At 36.0% G+C, this 18,025-nt stretch overlaps 1 protein-coding gene across 11 annotated transcripts in view; it reads right to left on the reverse strand.

Moving 5' to 3' along the window:
* AHI1 (Abelson helper integration site 1) overlaps positions 1-18,025 on the reverse strand; it is a 228,815-nt gene that overhangs the window by 186,500 nt on the left and 24,290 nt on the right. For 10 of the 11 annotated variants that reach the window (XR_016038442.1, XR_016038443.1, XR_016038441.1 and 7 more), the window contains exons 6-9: positions 11,315-11,523; positions 3,754-3,967; positions 2,304-2,496; positions 801-896 (exon numbers count right to left, since the gene is read on the reverse strand). Coding sequence is in view for 7 of the 11 variants with exons in the window: in XM_088840772.1 (XP_088696898.1) it covers positions 801-896; positions 2,304-2,496; positions 3,754-3,967; positions 11,315-11,523 (712 nt within the window). In the remaining 4 variants the exon portion in view is untranslated. The remainder of the gene's footprint in view (positions 1-800; positions 897-2,303; positions 2,497-3,753; positions 3,968-11,314; positions 11,524-18,025) is intronic. The other variant, XM_055433713.2, reaches the window with a different exon arrangement.

Below are 18,025 nucleotides of genomic sequence, written 5' to 3' on the forward strand. Positions count from 1 at the left end.
AAGTTAGCTTTATAAAAAATAAATCAGATTATTTCATGCCTTTGTTTAAAATCGTTAAACGGCTTCCATTACTCTTTCAAGTCTATAATGGTGGCTAGTTGCTGTAACAGCGTGGGCTCGAAGACCTTGTGTAATCAAGGCCCTGGCTACCTCAGCAAGCTCTTCAGGCACCGTTTTCTCCCTCAGTCTCTGTCCTTCGTTCTCAGTGGCCTTCTTTCAGATATTGAGGTATTCCTCACTCCTTCCAACATCAGGGTCTTTGCATACCCTGCACCCAACCGAGAACTCTCTCTTCCTCATTTCTGCCATCCAGCTCATGATCAGGTTCAATGTCCTTTCTGTAGGAGACCTTTACCTGATACCACAGATGCTTTCATCATCTTGACAGTATTCATAAAAATTATAATAAATGCTAAGCTCTATGATCAACTGTTTTATGCCTGTTTTTCTTGCTAGAATATGAAGGCCATGAGGTCAAGGAGTTTATCTTCTTTGTTCACTGAATACAACAGTGGCTGGCACATAGAAAGGGTTCAATAAATAATCTGTTGAGTTGAATAAATGTGTACAGGGTTGTGTGTGTCTCTTTTCAATGCTGGGGTCCTCAGAGCACAAAGTGTATCTGGCACACATTTAAGCACTGAACAAGTATCTAAGAATCTGAACGAGTATCATTTGACTTTGAATTAATACCTCTTCACCATGGCAATCTTACCTCCTTATCCTAACTCCTTATATGACACCAAACTGAGTTGAAAAAAAAAAATAACCTATAACATTTGAAGATTTGAAAAACATACCTTAAGAAATGCCCAGGCAATTTTCCGGAAGCCACATTCTTGGTTTCGAATTTCAGAGTTATTCTTAATTTCTTCCATGCTTAAGAAATCAAGAATCTGTAAGTAAGCATAATAAATTATTTCACAGTATACTAAGTTATCTAAAATTTAATATTTTCTAATATTACTAAAATTTTAAAAACCCTCGATTAGAAGAAAAACATTTTTATCTCATCTTGCTCACTTTTAACTCATCCAGTTAGTAACGTCTGTTTCTGATCACTTTATCTTTTATCAATAAATCTTTTAAGAGTTATTTAAAACTCAAGACAAAGTATTATCTCAAATATAGTCCTGGCAAAAATATTTCAGGCATAGTATTCTTAGGCTTTGCTCATATTTGAATTTATGAGGACAGACTTCAAAGACTTCTTTGTTTAATAAACTCATGGCCTTATCCACAGGTTCTTCCTTGGATCAACTTCCTAAGTTGGGTATTTTCTCTTTAGATATATGTTTTTATTAGGCTTCTCAAAAGATTTTCTTTCATATCTCCATCTTGTTTGGATATTAAACTTCATGGATTTCCAAACAACCAGCCACGGAGATTACATGTATTCTAGGTACTTGTCAGAGACTACCACTTTGAACCTACTGGTGCTTATCAAAGGGTCTGCTGAGGTAACAAATCTATAGAAGACTGCTTAAAAAATAATACATACTCCAATTTATTCGTATTTCTTATATACTTAAAACTTGTCTTCAATGTAATACATTCCCAATTAAAAAAACACTAACAGTATAAGAAAAATATATAACAAAGTAAAAACAACTTGTAACCTAGACTCATAGCTGACAAACATTAACATCAAGTTTACAGGTATTTAAATCTTGTTCTATGTATTCCAACACTATTTTGCAAGCTACTTTCATATAATATGTAGTGGATAGCTCAAGTCAATATATATATATGTATATCATCACGTAAATTTAATAAAAATCATAATTTAACCAAACCTCTTGCTAATTGAAGAGACCTATTTCCTTAAAATTTCTGCTATTATAAACAGTGCTTAAATAAATATCCTTATATACACATCTTTGAGTACTTGCCATTTATCCTTTAGAAAAATACCAAAAGTTGGAATAACAGCTTTAAGGACTTCTGATGGATATTAGCAAGTTGTCCTCAAATTCTCACACCACTTTTTTGTATTACTAATCTACTAAAATAATAGCTTGTGTGCTAAGTTTCTTCAACTGTGTCTGACTCTCTGTTACCCTATGGACTGTAACCTCCCAGGCTCCTCTGTCCATGGGATTCTCTAGGCAAGAATACTGAAGTGAGTTGCCATGTCCTGCTTCAGGGGATCTTCCTGACCTAGGGATCGAACTCTGATCTCTTAAATCTCCTGTGCTGGCAGGCAGGTTCTTTACCACTAGTGCCTGGGAAGCCCCAAAATAAAAACTTATATTTGTGCTATTAAAATATTAATTAAAACTTATGCTCTATTCAATTCATACCTCAAAGAACAGGATGACTTTAGGGCTCTCATCAAAATCTCGAAGCAAATAGGGAAAGTTTTCATTAAATATAATTTGTTCTTCCCACTCTGGAAGCCTTGATTTTAACTGTTTAAAATCATATGGCTGGGTCATAATAGGAAGAATATAATCCACATTCTCTTTTTCATAGTAAGATGAAACAGGCCGTTCACTGTTCAAAAAAGATACTGCCATTAACACAGTTCTTTGTAATTTTGAGAAGGTGAGAAAAAAATAAAACTAGTGTTCAAGTTGAGGTGATCAGAAACAATAAATAGCCATGATACATAAGGAAAACATATTTTATGTATCCAGAAAGCTACAAATTTTATGAGGCTGAAAAGTAGTAGTGTCTCAGTTCATTTTGCATGTATATACTCTCAGTTTCAAAGAATTATTTTATTATTTTAAATATAAAGTGAGAGGTATGATTTGTCCTTCAGTATATAAAGCTAGAATAAAGTAAAACCTTCAGAATATTAAATGAGTTTGTGATAAGTTAGTACATTAGATTTAACTAACAAAATTTGAGTACAATAGGATTGTATGTACTTCAAGGTTTGTTATATTTTCTTTTTATGCTCCAAGACAAATGAATAAGTGAATAACCTTTTTGATAATTTTCTTGTTTCCAATTTCTGCCATTTTTCCAGGCAAATAATTTTTTGAATTCTAGTACAGTCATTTATTAATACTTTGTATTTGGGCCTTAAGCATGTATTAGCTACAAAATTAATACTAGGAAAAATTAAAGACATCTGCCTCACTTGATGGACAGACAATACTTTACATTCAAAAGAAAATATATATGAAAATATGAGCTTAGACAACTAAAGGATTTACAGTGTAACATGAGATGACTTACAATGCAACCTAAATATCTTAAATTAGTCATTAAGCTTCAGCAAAACTCCCTCAACTCCCCTCCACTTAAAATGAATTATTCAATTAGCACAGTCACTTAATTTCTTCTATAAAACATATTGATCAATATCAATAGTTGAAGAACACCTACAATTAGTATGAAAATTGAAAGTGACAGTCACTCAGTCAGTCATGTCTGACTTTTTGCAACCCCACGGAGTATACATACAGTCCAAGGAATTCTCCAGGCCAGAATACCAGAGTGGATAGTCTTTCCCTTCTCCAGGGGAATCTTCCCAACCCAGGGATCGAACCCAGCTCTATTGCATTGCAGGCGGATTCTTTACCATCTGAGCCACAAGGGAAGTCCAAGAATACTGGTATGAATAGTCCTTCCCTTCTCCAGTGGATCTTCCCGACCCAGGAATTGAAGCTGGGTCTCCTGCATTGTAGGAGGATTCCTTACCAACTGAGCTTTCAAGGAATGACTGACAGTGGCAGAAAAAGGACTTCTACTATAGACAGTTTCAATTTCAAGGATTGGCTGTATAATTTTAAAAATTACCTATCATCTTTCTTGACATATTGACCAGTATTCTCATCAACCACATGAATTTTGACCATTGGGTGAGAAATCATAAAATCTGACTTAAGGCGATCAGTTCGGTGAATGTAAACTCCCAGGACAAGGTCATCATCAAGCAAACATTTGGGATAAACTGGACTATCATGGCTTGTTATTTCATGAACACCGTCACCATTAGTGTCTTCATTATCATCTGAAACCACATGCATGGAAGAAAATCAATGTTATCAATGTGATAATTAATTGTTCCTGTAACAATATGCTCAACAATAAACACTATATTTACAGATAATCTAATGTTCATGATCCATGCTTATTTATCTCTGTTCACAAAGACACTTCAAGGATAATCAAAGAAAATGCCAAACAATAGCAGACTATACTCTGAGAGTAAATGCTTCATTTACTAATGCATTAAAATAGGGTGAGGTAGCTTTCTTTGTTTTCCCTAACAAGGACCAACAACACAGAAAGAAAAAAATGAGAGCGAAAGACAAAAAAGTAATTTTATCTAGGTATTTTCTAAGTGGAACATGTATCACTCAAATCGTTTATAACTGTAATTTCTGTTTCTGGGTAGAATGCAGCAGGAATGTTGCAGGTCAATGTTTCTGGTAAAAAACAACTTGAAAAAGCCAAATAAATTGTAAAACCTTATTTTTAAAGGCATCAGAAAAGTACAAAAACAATGGAGAGTAGATGGACTAAAAGTCCAGAGAGGGAGAATCAATCTGGGGTAAGCTGATACGACTGGCAGCTGTTTCAGTGTCTGGGGACATTTTCTGATCAGGATATGAAAAGGGGACAAAGGCAGAAGTTCACCATTGGGAGAAAGAGTAACCAGAAAAATTTTTAGTGGTTGTGCGGGGTTACGTGATAAAAGCAGCCTCAAACACATGGCCAGTGGGAAAGGCTAAAGGAGTGAAACCTCTCAGTCTTGTTTCAGCAAACAAGGACTCACCAGAGGGAAGCGCCTGAAACAAAGCACTCAAGGAGGAAGCCCTGGAGGGCATGGTGATTTTATGCCTACAGCCACTTTTCACCTGGGGTCTCTTACCAATTCTGGGCATATCTAGAAGTTGACAATCCAGGCATGGACCCTGGCAGAAGGCCCTTACTAGGGGAGAGAGAAGCCAGCAGAGATTCTGGTGTTTACATGGAGCTGGAGTAACAAAACTAGGAGACTTCAGAGGCCTCAACCGCATGGCCAGTCTCTCCCTCAAGACATTCGCCAAAATTTGAAATTGCATGAGTCAGAAGGCTAAAGGACTAAGCTGAAAACCTCTGAAAGGCAAAACTGACTCTCCTCAAATTCTCAAGGGCTAACAAGGCAAATATCTGCCAGGCTCTCAATTTGAAACACCTGGAAGGCCACATCCTAGGAACTGGGCAAATATGAGATAGGGTCTTACCAAAACTACAACACAGATCTGACTTAGATTAGTTGAAATTAGTCGTCCACTCTGCCTAAGAGTAGAAAGAGAAAACCCTCTCTAGTTGAAGACACAACTCTGAAATTTTACATACAATGTCCAACATATAACAAAAAAGTTACTATACATAAAAGAGACAAGACCATATGACCAATGTGAAAGTGAAAGATGCTCAAGTGAAGTCGCTCAGTCGTGTCCGACTCTTTGCAACCCCATGGGCTGTAGCCTACCATGCTCCTCCATCTGTTGGATTCTCCAGGCAAGAGTACTGGAGTGGGTTGCTGTTTCCTTCTCCAGGAGATCTTCCCAACCCAGGGATCAAACCCAGGTCTCACGCATTGCAGGCAGACGCTTTACCATCTGAGCCACCAGGGAAGCTCAGTATCCAAGAGAAAACATAGAAAACAGAAGCAGACCCACAGATGATGTATACTGGAGTTAACACATAAGGACTTTAAATAACTATGATTAATATGCTCAAGAGAAAAAGGGAAAGGACAAAATAATTTTTAAAAATGAAGACTTTCTACAGAGAATTGAAATTGATTAAAAAAAAAACAGGCACTATGGAACTGAAAAATATATTGCCTGAAATTAGGAATTCAATGGATGTATCTAAAAAAACATACTGGATGCAAAGGAAGGCATGATTAGTGAACCAGAAGAAAAATCATTATAAATATCCAAACCAAAGCATAATGAAAAAAAAAACAACATCAGGGAAAAATCATAAGAAACATGTGGACAAACTCAAAAGTTTGTGAAATTATAAATATCTAGAAAAACAGGAGAGGATGATGAAGAAGCCATATTCAAAGCAATAACAAGTAAGAATTTTCCACAAGTGATAAATGATATCAATCAGTAAACTCTGAGCAGAGTGGATTCCAACAAAGCTGTATTTAGGCACAGCATGATAAAATACTGAACCAAAGATAAACGGAAAATCTAAAGAGCAGGCAAAGGGGGAAAAAAGACAATAGATACTTCAAAGGCACAGAAATAAGATTACAGTTGGGATTAAAAAATGATGGAACCCAGAAGACAATTGTATTAATACGACTTCCTGCAACCTAAAATTATATATTAGCAAACATGCTTCAAAAATGAAGGTAAAGGCATTTTAACACAACAAAATCTGAGTCCATTAGCTGGCCTGCACTGAAAGAAAGAATAAACTGAATTCTTAGCGCAGATAAAAAATGAAAAAAAAAAAAGGAAAAAAGTAAATTTGGGGATGAATATAAATTAATATCAACTGTACAAAATGGTAAAACCGTAAAATCTGTGAAGTTTAAAATACATGCAGGCCTAAGACAGATGATGAGAAATTAGAAGGCAGGAGGGAGACAGATGCAGAGAAACTACGTGACAAAATTCAAATGGAGTCAAACTATTCTACTGTTTCAGCAGTGTTGAAGAAGTATATTCTGTTAGAGAGTTAGTTTGCATTAGACCCTAAGTCAAGAAAAAATGCTCTCAGAGCATGAGCAAAAAAAAAAAAAAAAGTAGAAGAATGTATAATTAATAAGTTAATAGAAGGAGCGAATCTTTAAAAGTAACCTCAACAACTCAAAAGAAGCCAAGGAGAATAAGGAACATAAAACACTTAGATGGTATAGAAAAACTAACAGTGAGATGACAAACATAAGGACACAGAAAGATCATAAACAAGAAAATACCCGGGAGTGGGGCACAAGAACTCTTCACATTTACTGGGGACCTGTCCCTAAGGAGTTCACTGCCTGAGGGCTGAGATCCCACATGTGCCGGACTAGGGGAAGAAAACCAGCGAAGGCAAAAAAGAAAGGTATGTGGACACGAAGTAGATCAAACAAAGGCTGTGCAAAGCAGCACAGGCCGGGAGCCTCAGGGATGCGGAGGCAGAAGAATACAGTACTGTTTGGCCCCACCTAGACCTGGAGATCACGTGTCAAGCAGAGGTTTAAAGGCTGTCCCTCCTCAACCAGGTTGGCGCCACTTAGGGGCACACTGTGTGTGGAAGACAGTGGAGAGATGAGGAAAGGAAAAAGTGTTCCATGCAAACTCAAACCATAATGGAGAATGAATCATTAGAGATAAAAAAGGACACTGTATATTCATTACTATAGACTGAATGCTTATGTCTCCCTCAAATTTGCATGCCGAAATCCTAACCTTCAATATGATAGTATTAAGAGGTTGGGCCTTTGGAAGATGATTAGATTATGAGGGTAGAGCCTTCATGAATGGGACTAGTGCCCTTATAAAACCGAACCCAGAAAGCCCTCTTGCCCCTTCCACATTGAATCTGCAAGAACCCTGATCTTGGACTTCCCAGCCTCCAGAACCATGACTTATTAATATTTACAATTTAAGGCATCCAGTCACGGTATTTTGTTATAGGAGCTTGAATGGACTATGACAATGACAAAAGTGTCAACTGGATAGGAAGATAAAGCAATCCTAAGCATGTATATATATTCAATAACAAAGCTCCAAAATATGCAAAGAGAAAAATGAAACAAACAAAAACAGAAATGTAAAAGAATACTAGAAACTTTAATACTCATCGAATAAGTGACAGAATAAGCAGACCAAAAACAAAATATATCAGTAAGATGAGAATATAATAAACTTGATCTGACATACACAGGACACCACCATACCCAACGACATCAGAATTCACATTCTTTTCAAGTGCACGTGGCATATTTACCAAACTCATCATAAGGTGGTCATAAGACAGCCTCAATAAATTCAAGAGATTGAAATAATTCATAATATGTTCTCTGACAACAATGGAAGATAAAACCCAAAACAAAAAGATAACTAGAAAATCACCTGCTGCTTGAAACTAACAAAACACTTCTAAATAATGAGTGATCAAAGGAGAAATTTAAATGGAAATTAGGAAATACTTTATGGAATGATAAGAATATAGAACATATCAAAGATGTGTGGGATGCCGATAAAGTAGTGCTTAGATGGTCATTTAATGTATTAGAAGCAAAGGATGACTTAAATCTTTAAAAAAATCCTCCTTATAAAGTTAGAAATCAACAGCAAATAAAACTCAAAGAAACTTATAAAAGGAAATAATATAGACAGAAGAAATCACTAAAATTATATACAAATCTATGATAGAATAAAAATAAGAGCTAAAGGTTGGTCCTTTAAAAATATTTATAAATTGAAAATCCTGAGACTGCTGAAGAAATCGAGGGAAATCCAATTACCAGTATCAAGGGGTACCCTTTCAGATGCCATAGACATAAAAAATTTGAAAAATTCATATTAAGTGGACAAATTCCTCAAAAAATACAGTCTATCAAAGCTGACAGAAGAAACAGAAAATATGAAGAATCTATCTATTAAAGAAACTAAATCTGATTTAAAATTCTTCCCACAAAGAAAATCTTGGCCTAAAAACGTTTATTAGCAAATTCTTCCAAACATTTAAGGAAGAAATAACACCAGTTTACACAAACACAGAGAATTGAAAAAGGAAATATTTCCCAGTTCTTTTTAAGACCACCAAAACTTTGATGTTATTTCCGGGTATTTCAACAACAGAGAAGTACAAACAAATCTCTCTCATGAACACAGGTACAAAAATTCTTAACAAAGTATCAGCAGATCAAATCCAGTAATACATTAAAAAAAAAAAAGCTAATACAGCACAACAAAGTAGGTGCCTCCCCCATCTCTGCCAGGAATACAAAGATTGCTTAATAATCAAATAACAATCACATTAATAGAAAAAAGGGTAAAAATTAACATGATTATGTTAACAGATACAGAAAAAGCACTTGATAAAATTCAGTATCTATGAATAGTTAAAAGAAAAAAAAAACTATTAGCCAATTAGGAATAATCCAAGAAGGGTATTTACAAAAAAGTCTATAGCAAAGTCTCACTCAATGGTAAAATAATGGCTGCTCTCCCCAAGGACGGCAGCTAGAGAAAAGTATTTGTTATTACCACTTCTATTTAACACTATAATCAAAATTCTAGGCAGTGTATCAAGGTAAAAATAAGGAATAAGATATAAGAATAAAAAAAGAAGAAATAAAACTATCATTATTAACAGCAACATCTATTATAAAGCTATTATATCTAACACATCGTAGTGATGTTAGTGTAGACCATCTAAGAATGGAGATTAGTGAAACTGACCAACTTACACAGTCACGCTATTCATGGTAAAAGCGACACTGAAATGCAGGGGCAAAGACGCTCTCTTCAGTAAATGGCATTAGGTCAAGTACACATTCATATATGAGAAAATAATGGGTCTGGACCGCTACCTATCCCCACACATAAAAATCAACTCCAGGTAAACTGCAAATCTAAAAGTGAAAACTGAAACAAAAATCTTTTAGAAAGTTATATACGGAGAAACACCTTCAGGACTTGAGAAAGATATCTTATATCATAGCACTTAAAATCAAAGGGAAAAACATGGAATACATTGGGCTATATAAAATCCTTAAATTTTGTTTTACAAAAGATATCAATACCAGTAGGAGAAAAATAATAAAACTCAGAGAGAGAAGATATTTATCATATACATATATATGGCAAATATATTCTTATATATATATATGAAAAATTGTTACCTAGTTATATAAAACATTCTCACAATTTAATTAGAAAAAGGCAGATAATTTCATTTCTTAAAAAATTACACAAAAGACTTGAACAAATTTACCATGAAGGAATCCAAGTAGGCAATAAACATGAATAAGATGCTCAACTGCACTAGTTACCATGGAAATCAAATCAAAGTCAAAATGGAATAATCACTAAACACCTATAAGAATGACTAAAATTTTACAATACTGACAATATAAAAGTTAGTGAAGATGTACAGCAATGAAAACTCAAATACTGCTAGTATCTACTGATAACCCAAGTGCGGAAAATGAGAAGTATCTGCTAAAGTGAAAAATATATATACTCTGGCATAGCAACTGTACTCTAAGAATACGTCCAACAACAACAAAAAATGTATACACATGCTCATTAAAAAATGTGACCAGAATGTTCATTATAGCTTTACTTATAATTGCTTAACACTAGCAACACCTCAAATGTTAATCAGTAGAATAGGTAATTAATTGTGGTATATTCACACAATGGATATCGAAGTACTAAAACAGGACTGGTGATGCATAAGCTCAAGTGCATGCAACAACAGTATAAATCTCACACAAGATAATTTGGAGCAAAAAAAGCCACGCACAAAGAGCATAGTATTTATAATTCTAAATATTTATCTTAAAATAGAGAAACAGGGAAAATTAACTTTGTGTTAGATGTTAAAATAGTATTCACTCCTATAGGATAATGAACTAGAAGGGAATTAGTGGGGGGCTTCTGAGTGCTAATGATCTGGTTCTTGATTTGGATGATGACTTTATAGACATGTCCAATTTGAAAATGAAAATTCACTAAGTAGTAGACATGTAATACATACACTTTTCTTTTTAAAAAATTAATTACTGGAGCCACAAAACACCATAAACTGCATGAATAAGCACCCTAAATTCTAAAATTGCCCATTTTTTAATCCAAATTTTTGGCCAAATAAATGGAAATTGAAAAAAAAAAAAAAGAAATGTAAGAAGCAGAAAAAAGTCAAGAATAAGTAATGAAAAATAAGATAAAAGAAATGAGCAGAAAGGAATGTAGAAAGCAAGAGGTGAAATAAAAAGTGGGCAGGAAGAAGCTGAATTACGAGAAACTGTGATGACAGCAAGTTTGACAGAGAGATGCAACTTAAACTTCTGAAATGTTTATTGGCTGTTGACCATCTACAGTTTTCAATGCTGTCTTAATTATTTAGGGGCAATAACATACAGAAGACATTTGGGTCACAATAGCAACTACATTACTAATGATGACTCAAGTTAAGACTAACTCATCACAGAGACCCACAGTTATAAATAAATGAATGTTATAATCTAGATGAATCTAAGCATAAGTATCAAATATTCTGTATCGGATTATTTTTTCAGTTATACCATTTGGGACTAAATTTTCTTTAGTTTTAAGGACTAAAAGTCCCTGAATCAGTTATTCCTACCAAGGCACACATGTTTCATTTAATTTGGATAACAAACCTGTTTTAGCCTTCTTTTTCTTTTTCTTCAGTTTGGATTTTGTGTCATCTTGCATGTTGTCTTCTACATTTTGTTCCTTTGAGCTCATTTCATCATCTTGATGAGTCTCTGAGGTAACTGCTCCAACTGGAGATTCTTTCTTTTGTTCACCTTCAACTGGGTCATCAGAGATGATTGATGTACTGCAAATATAATCCAAGTTGAAGCCACTGGAAATGTACCATTATTATTATTACCTTGCAGCAAAGTTAACAGTGACTAGAGGCAAGGATAATCCTAAAATCAGTATTATTTTCTGCTGAGAGATACATATATTTTCTTACACAGTAAAATGGTTAGCTGTCAAACTAAGTATCATGTGTACTAATTTACCCTTGGTGATAAGTTATATATCCCATGAGCCAAATTAAACTCATCTCTAAACTCCTGGGGAAAACGAAATTGTATTTTACGATCAATGGATCTGTTTTTACTTAGGATTGAAAAAATCATCCTCACTCTACTGCCAAGTAAAGGAATAATGAACAAATCTCTAGATAATTTAAATGCGAAGAAAGTGTTCTAATTTTGTTTGTTCTGTTTTCAAGAGGCTTCAGATATCCAACTTTTGATTTCTAGGTAAAAATTAATTGCTTGTGTTTGCCAGTGGCTTATGTGTCACTACGTTTTCATAAGACTATCATTAAAATTTAAATCTGCATCACATGAACTATTAATACTAAATGGTAAAGGGTGGCAGCCTAGAAGCACACTGAGTTGTAAGGAGAAATCAGCCTATTAATGTTTGTGACTTACCAAGTAAAAAAGAAATCTGCATCTAATAATTAAAAATTGACTTCCAATATATTTAGTCATTTTTCAAAAAGGGGGTTGAGAAATAAAGAGTAAAGAAATATTTCAAAGCAGTCATTCTAGAAAATCATGTTATTTTATCATATCATCACACACTGTTATTTAAAGAGAACAGTTACCCTCTGCATGTCTTTGTCATGTAAAGCATGGCTTTGTTTAAAATTCACAAACTGATCTTACTAAGAGTGAGTATGACTTACAGTTCATAACAGATACGGCAACTATGTGAAGAAATAAGATTTATGGTGTACTGTAGTAAGCAGTCTTTAAGGTGGCCTCCAATGATCCATGCCTCCTAATACTCATGTTGTTGTTGTTTAGTCACCAAGGCATGTCTGACTCTTTGTGACCCCATGGATTGTAGCCCATCAGGCTCCTCTGTGCACGGGATTTCTCAGGCAAGAATACTGGAGTGGGTTACCATTTCCTCCTCCAGAGGATCTTCCTGATCCAGGGATCAAACCTGCATCTCCTGCATTGGGAGGTGGATTCTTTACCACTGAGCCACCAGGGAAGCGCCCTGATACTCACATCTTTGTGTAATCCTTTCTCTTGATTGTGGACTGGACCAAGTGACTTAGTTCTTATAGACAGATTATGATAAAAGTAATTGGTATCACTTCTATGATTAGGTTCCCAAAGGACTGTGACTTTGGTCTCCCTTCTTCTCTTTCAGAGCCCTTGCTGAAGGGAAGCAAGTGGCCCTGTTGTGAGTAGCCCATGTGAAGAGGTTCACGTGGCAAGGACCTGATGTCTTTGGCCAAAAGCCAGTCAGGATCTGAAACCTGCTAATGGCCACATGAGTGAGTTTAGCAGTGGACCATCTGTATCTTCCAACTGGCATGTCACTTGGCAGATCCTCCCCCAGCCAAGCCTTGAGATGACTGCAGCCCAGGCTGACATCCTGACTGTAGCCTGACTGTGAGAGGCCCTGAGTTAGAGACACCCACTAAGCCACTCAGATTCCTGAGCCATAGAAGCTGGGAGACAATATATGTTTGTTCTGAGCTGTTAAAGTCTGGGGTAACTTTTAATGCATGTGCCTGTTAGCAACTATTTGCCCTCTCTTTGTTACAACTGGTTGTCTAGCTTTTAATAAGAGGGGAACTATTTTTAGATGAGGACATTAAATGAAACTGACCCTGAATATCAGGGAATAGTCAAACACAGACTGTTTCCATCTCAAGTTGTTTATCCAGATGTAGATTACAAAAAACAAACTTACAGTAGTTAAAAGATAGTTTTTACCTTGTTTACCCCAAGGAGAGACATAATAAATAAGAATCTACTCACGGAAGCTCACATTGTATATGTAAGCATATACATATAAGCACTGTATATAAAAAAAGACTAAAGGAATACCAAATTGCTAACCGTGATTATCTCTGGATGGTTGGATTACTTATGTTTTCCTTTTTGTGTCTGTATGTTCTACAGTGAATATTATAAATAAAATAAGGGGAAAATGTTATTTTTATATATCTAAACAAGTATTTATAGCTAAATAAAGGATGCAATTATGCAAAATAGGATGATAGTACTATTCCTGAGAGAGTTTTCATAAGGGGAAAAGTGCATGTTCCCTGTAAAGCATTAAGCACACAAGAAGGGGCCACATAAAGGTTAGCTCTTAGTATTGTACTGCCCATGTGTCCAAAGGTGGCACAGTAGTGAAGAATCCATCTGCCAATGTAGAAGATGCCAGAGATGCAGATTCAATTCCGGGATCAGGAAGATCTCCTGGAGTAGGAAATGGCAATCCACTCCAATATTCTAGCCTGGGAAATTCCATGGACAGAGGAGCCAGGCAGACTAGAGTCCATGGAGTCTCAAAGACTCGGACATGACTGAGCAATTGAGCATGCACAGTACACATGTCCAAAAGGAGGACTAAACATTTTCTTTCTGAAACTGTAATAGGGAAGAACCTTTTATATTCTATTACAAGTTAATCACTAAAGGATGTTGCCTGTGAGTTTAAATTATACATAATGGCCCAACTCTGGGAATCCTGCTTCCAAAGCAATGAGCATTAAGCTAAAAAACCTTTGTTTAGCTCATGGAAACATCTTGACCAGGTCCATTTGTGAGTGACTGCAGGGAGGAAGAAATTAACACACTCCCTCTGGAGGCTGATGGGAACCAGGAAGTGTTTGATTTTATTCCCTCCCCTTTTAGTATAAAACGAGATTGAATTCTAATTCAGGCAAGATGGTTCTTTGAGGGGTATGAGTCAACTGTTTTCTCAGTTTGCTGGTTTTCCAAATAAAGCAATTATTCCTTGCCCCAAAAACTTGTCTACCAATCATTGGCCTGTAGGTGCAGTGAGCAGTACAAGCTTAAGCTTGGTAACAAATTTTGGTGAAGCCAACCAGGAGCCTTGTAGCTGCTGAGACCACCTGTCCTGAGGATCTAATCTCCAAAATTCCCTTAAGTGGCACTGGCTGCCCCAATACCTGGCAATTGGAGCAAGGAACCAACATTTGGAAGCTGACGAGCTCCATATGGTAGGATAAGTTGCTCTGGTGTGTACAGTCAGGAACTTCATTTCCTCCCCACCTTTGGGCTTTTTTTTCCTCAGGAATAAGTCAATTTATTTTGTGGGGTATTCCATTGGGGAGAGGACAGAATTGTAGGACTTCTACCTGATCTGTGAATTGGTTTTTTGGTTTCTTTGGATGCTAACATTTGTTTGTGTTTTGTTTGTCTTAGAAAAGGAGCAATGTTTCATCTATCCCTAAAGAAAGTCCTCTGAAGTGCATTTTCGGTAAGGGATCCTATTACAGCTCTGAACCCATGGGTGAAAGCAAAATATCTTATTGTAACAACATGGGGCCACAGTACCTCTTAAGATCTTCATCTTGGGACACCGTGCACCACATACTGCTATTCTTGCTATGTTAATTATGTCATTTTTGGTCATTTATTATGTGGTTAGTACATGTAAAACTCCGGAGAACAAGCTTGAGGGTTTATTTAGGATTTTCTGTTTGTTCTTTGGGTTTTTTGTTTCATCTTGTGTGCTTCTGCTTCTCCATTTATAGCCATATCAGTTTTGTAAAACTTTTACTGATATGAAATGGGGAAAATAAACAGGAAAAAAAAATCTGTTCCTGTCCAAAAGTGGGATATTCCAACGAAAAAGAAGTTGTACTTGGTTCCTAAAATCACCAAAACTACACATAGAAACAGAAGTGTCTTTTTCATAAATACCAGTAAAATGGTTTCACCATGTAGACAGCTGACCTTGATTTGTTCTGTCTGCCAGAAACCCAATTTAAATTTACCCTCTTTTACAACTGGGTTTTACGTTGTTGTATCAGATTCATGGCTAAAATTTTGGAATGGGAACTATGAGGTCCCTGTGTTTGTGTGTTTGCATATGTGTGGCAATGCCAAAGTTAATTTGTAAAGGGGCACTATTTAACTGGCTTAATGGAAATTAAGTGCTTACACAAATACTCAAAGACAATGAAACTGGCCAGAATGAGTTTCAGGCTCACATGATCTAGAAAATACTTAGTATGGAAATAATATCTGGTATGAAAAGTTAGCTTAAACTTGTTTTTATATAGATATGTCTTTAGAGTCATAAACATTAAGTACAATACTTTCATTGTACTTCTAGGTTCACCAGAAATAAAAAATACCTTATTCCTGTTACAAAGTTTATCAGAAAGTAAAATAATGGGACAAAGCTTTAAGTAAATATAAGTAAATGAAGTAAAGAGTTCTGGAGTAAACTCTATGGGAATAATGTTTTGGAAATGTCTATTTAGAATAGTCTTTCCCGATTTTCGTAACTTGAAACTAAACCAAGTTCTAAGGTAAGACTGAACTTAATTACAAAATCTTAAAGGTAAAGTGGTAAAAACCTGAATTTCTTTCTCTAAGAGGATAAAAAGTTTTATTAAAATATTGAACTACTTTCGGTAACTGTGTTTCTTTGTTTAAGTGATCTGTGTTTGCCATTGATATCTTTACTCATCATTGGTTAACTTTTGATATTTTTTAACAAGCTTCCAAAAAGATCAAGTTTTAAGTGGAGTTCATCTGGCCTCTGGCTAACTTTGGAGTTTTTCAGAGGGTCTCTGGAACATCTCAAATTATTTCTCTCCATTTCAGAGAGGAATATAGAATTAATCAGGCTTATCTGGTATGTTCAATTACATGGGAAGCATTATTAAATAAATAACACTTAACACTTCTTAGACTGTATCTCATGGGTAAATGTTATTACTTTTCATATTCTATAAATTATATAGAGTTCCTAACATTCTGGTATACCCTGGTAAATGATATTACTCATAATTTCAGTGTTGTCTTAAACTGTCTGTCATAGCATTAATCAGGTTTCTATTCAAATGCATGTTGTAATCCCAGTTGGTTGAAGCTAAAGCAAAAAGGTGTCCTTTTAATGATAAATTGCTATTTCACAGAGGATTTTGAATGACTCTACAGGTATTTTGTGAAAAATTAGGGAAGAATGATAATCCTTTATGTGCAAGCACCTGTACTATTATCAGAAAAGAAGAAATAAGGAAGGGAATGAAAGTGAGGATATGTTGCTTCAAAGCTTAATTCCTCAAACCTTAACTGACCCAGCCAATCTGGCCACTATGCCAATACATGCACCCTTTCCACCATCTTCCATTCCTCCCCAGTCCCAATTTCTTACAATGGGGCTCAGGACTTCCCCTCCTTACAGGGATGAGTTAGAAAATCCTGTGTGAGTTTCCGGGAGAGAGGGACTTGTTCTGATATTGCCATTTAAGACCAGACAGGGCACCCAATTGGGCCAGAAGCTACTATGGGATCAGGGTAATTTCCCTTATGCCGTTACCTAGTAGGGAGCCTAAATGCAAACAAACAGCTGTCTGGGTTTCTTGGACTTGTTTAACTGGAAAAATCCCAACCCTCATAAGATTGCAACCCTTCTCATAGGGAGGATCCTCTATACGTGAAGCCCACTTGACAGCACCCACAGCTGAACCAACCTAGGATCCCAAAGAGGGAAGAAGGCCCTTAGAAGAGCACGACTTGTTAGTGCATCTTTGGCAGGGCTTTGAAAAGGGAAACCAAAGCAAAAGGGATTGAACAAGCTTGAACAATTCAGGAAATTCAGCAAAACAAATGAAGACCTCTCTGAATTTTTGGAAAGGATTTATCAGACCTACAGACATCATACTAATGCAGATCCTGCTGCTGCTGCTGCTAAGTCACTTCAGTCGTGTCTGACTCTGTGCAGATCCTGAGACCCCTGAAAATATTAGAAAGGCAAATTTGACCTTTTGGGGCAAAGTGCCTCAGATATCAGGAGAAAGTTATAAAAATTAGATGGAACATTTGGAATGAACACTTCTTAATTGGTAGATGTTGCTTTTTTAAACTATTCAACAGGGAAAAACCAGAAGAAAGATGCAAGATGAAACATCACATTTTTGGCAGAGGCACTGGATTCCCAGAAGGCTAGTTACTGGATGAGAGGTAAGTCCCCATTGGGGAAGGAATGATGCGCTTACTGTAAGGAGGAAGAACTGGAAAACAGAAACTGCTCTAGGCTGAAACAGAAGAAGAACAAAAGATGAGAGCCTCTTATATGGCAGAGAGGGATATTCTGAATGAAGAGGACCAAGGGTTCCCTTGGACTTGAGGCACTGAATTCTCCACAGGATCCAGGTAAAATTGACAGTGGGGAGGTTGATTCCTTTTCTGATAGACCTCACTCTGGTGAAGTTTTTCACCAGAAAAGTTTGACAGAGTCCCATCAGGATGCTGGAAATCTACAGACAGAGTTCATGAAAAGCCCAGAAAAGGATACAGAGCTCCTTCCCCCAAGATCTTAAAAAAATCCCAAAG

Source organism: Moschus berezovskii, chromosome 10 (assembly GCF_049115385.1).
Source record: "Moschus berezovskii isolate FMDL1 chromosome 10, NW_MosBer_1.0, whole genome shotgun sequence".
Taxonomy (NCBI): domain Eukaryota; kingdom Metazoa; phylum Chordata; class Mammalia; order Artiodactyla; family Moschidae; genus Moschus; species Moschus berezovskii.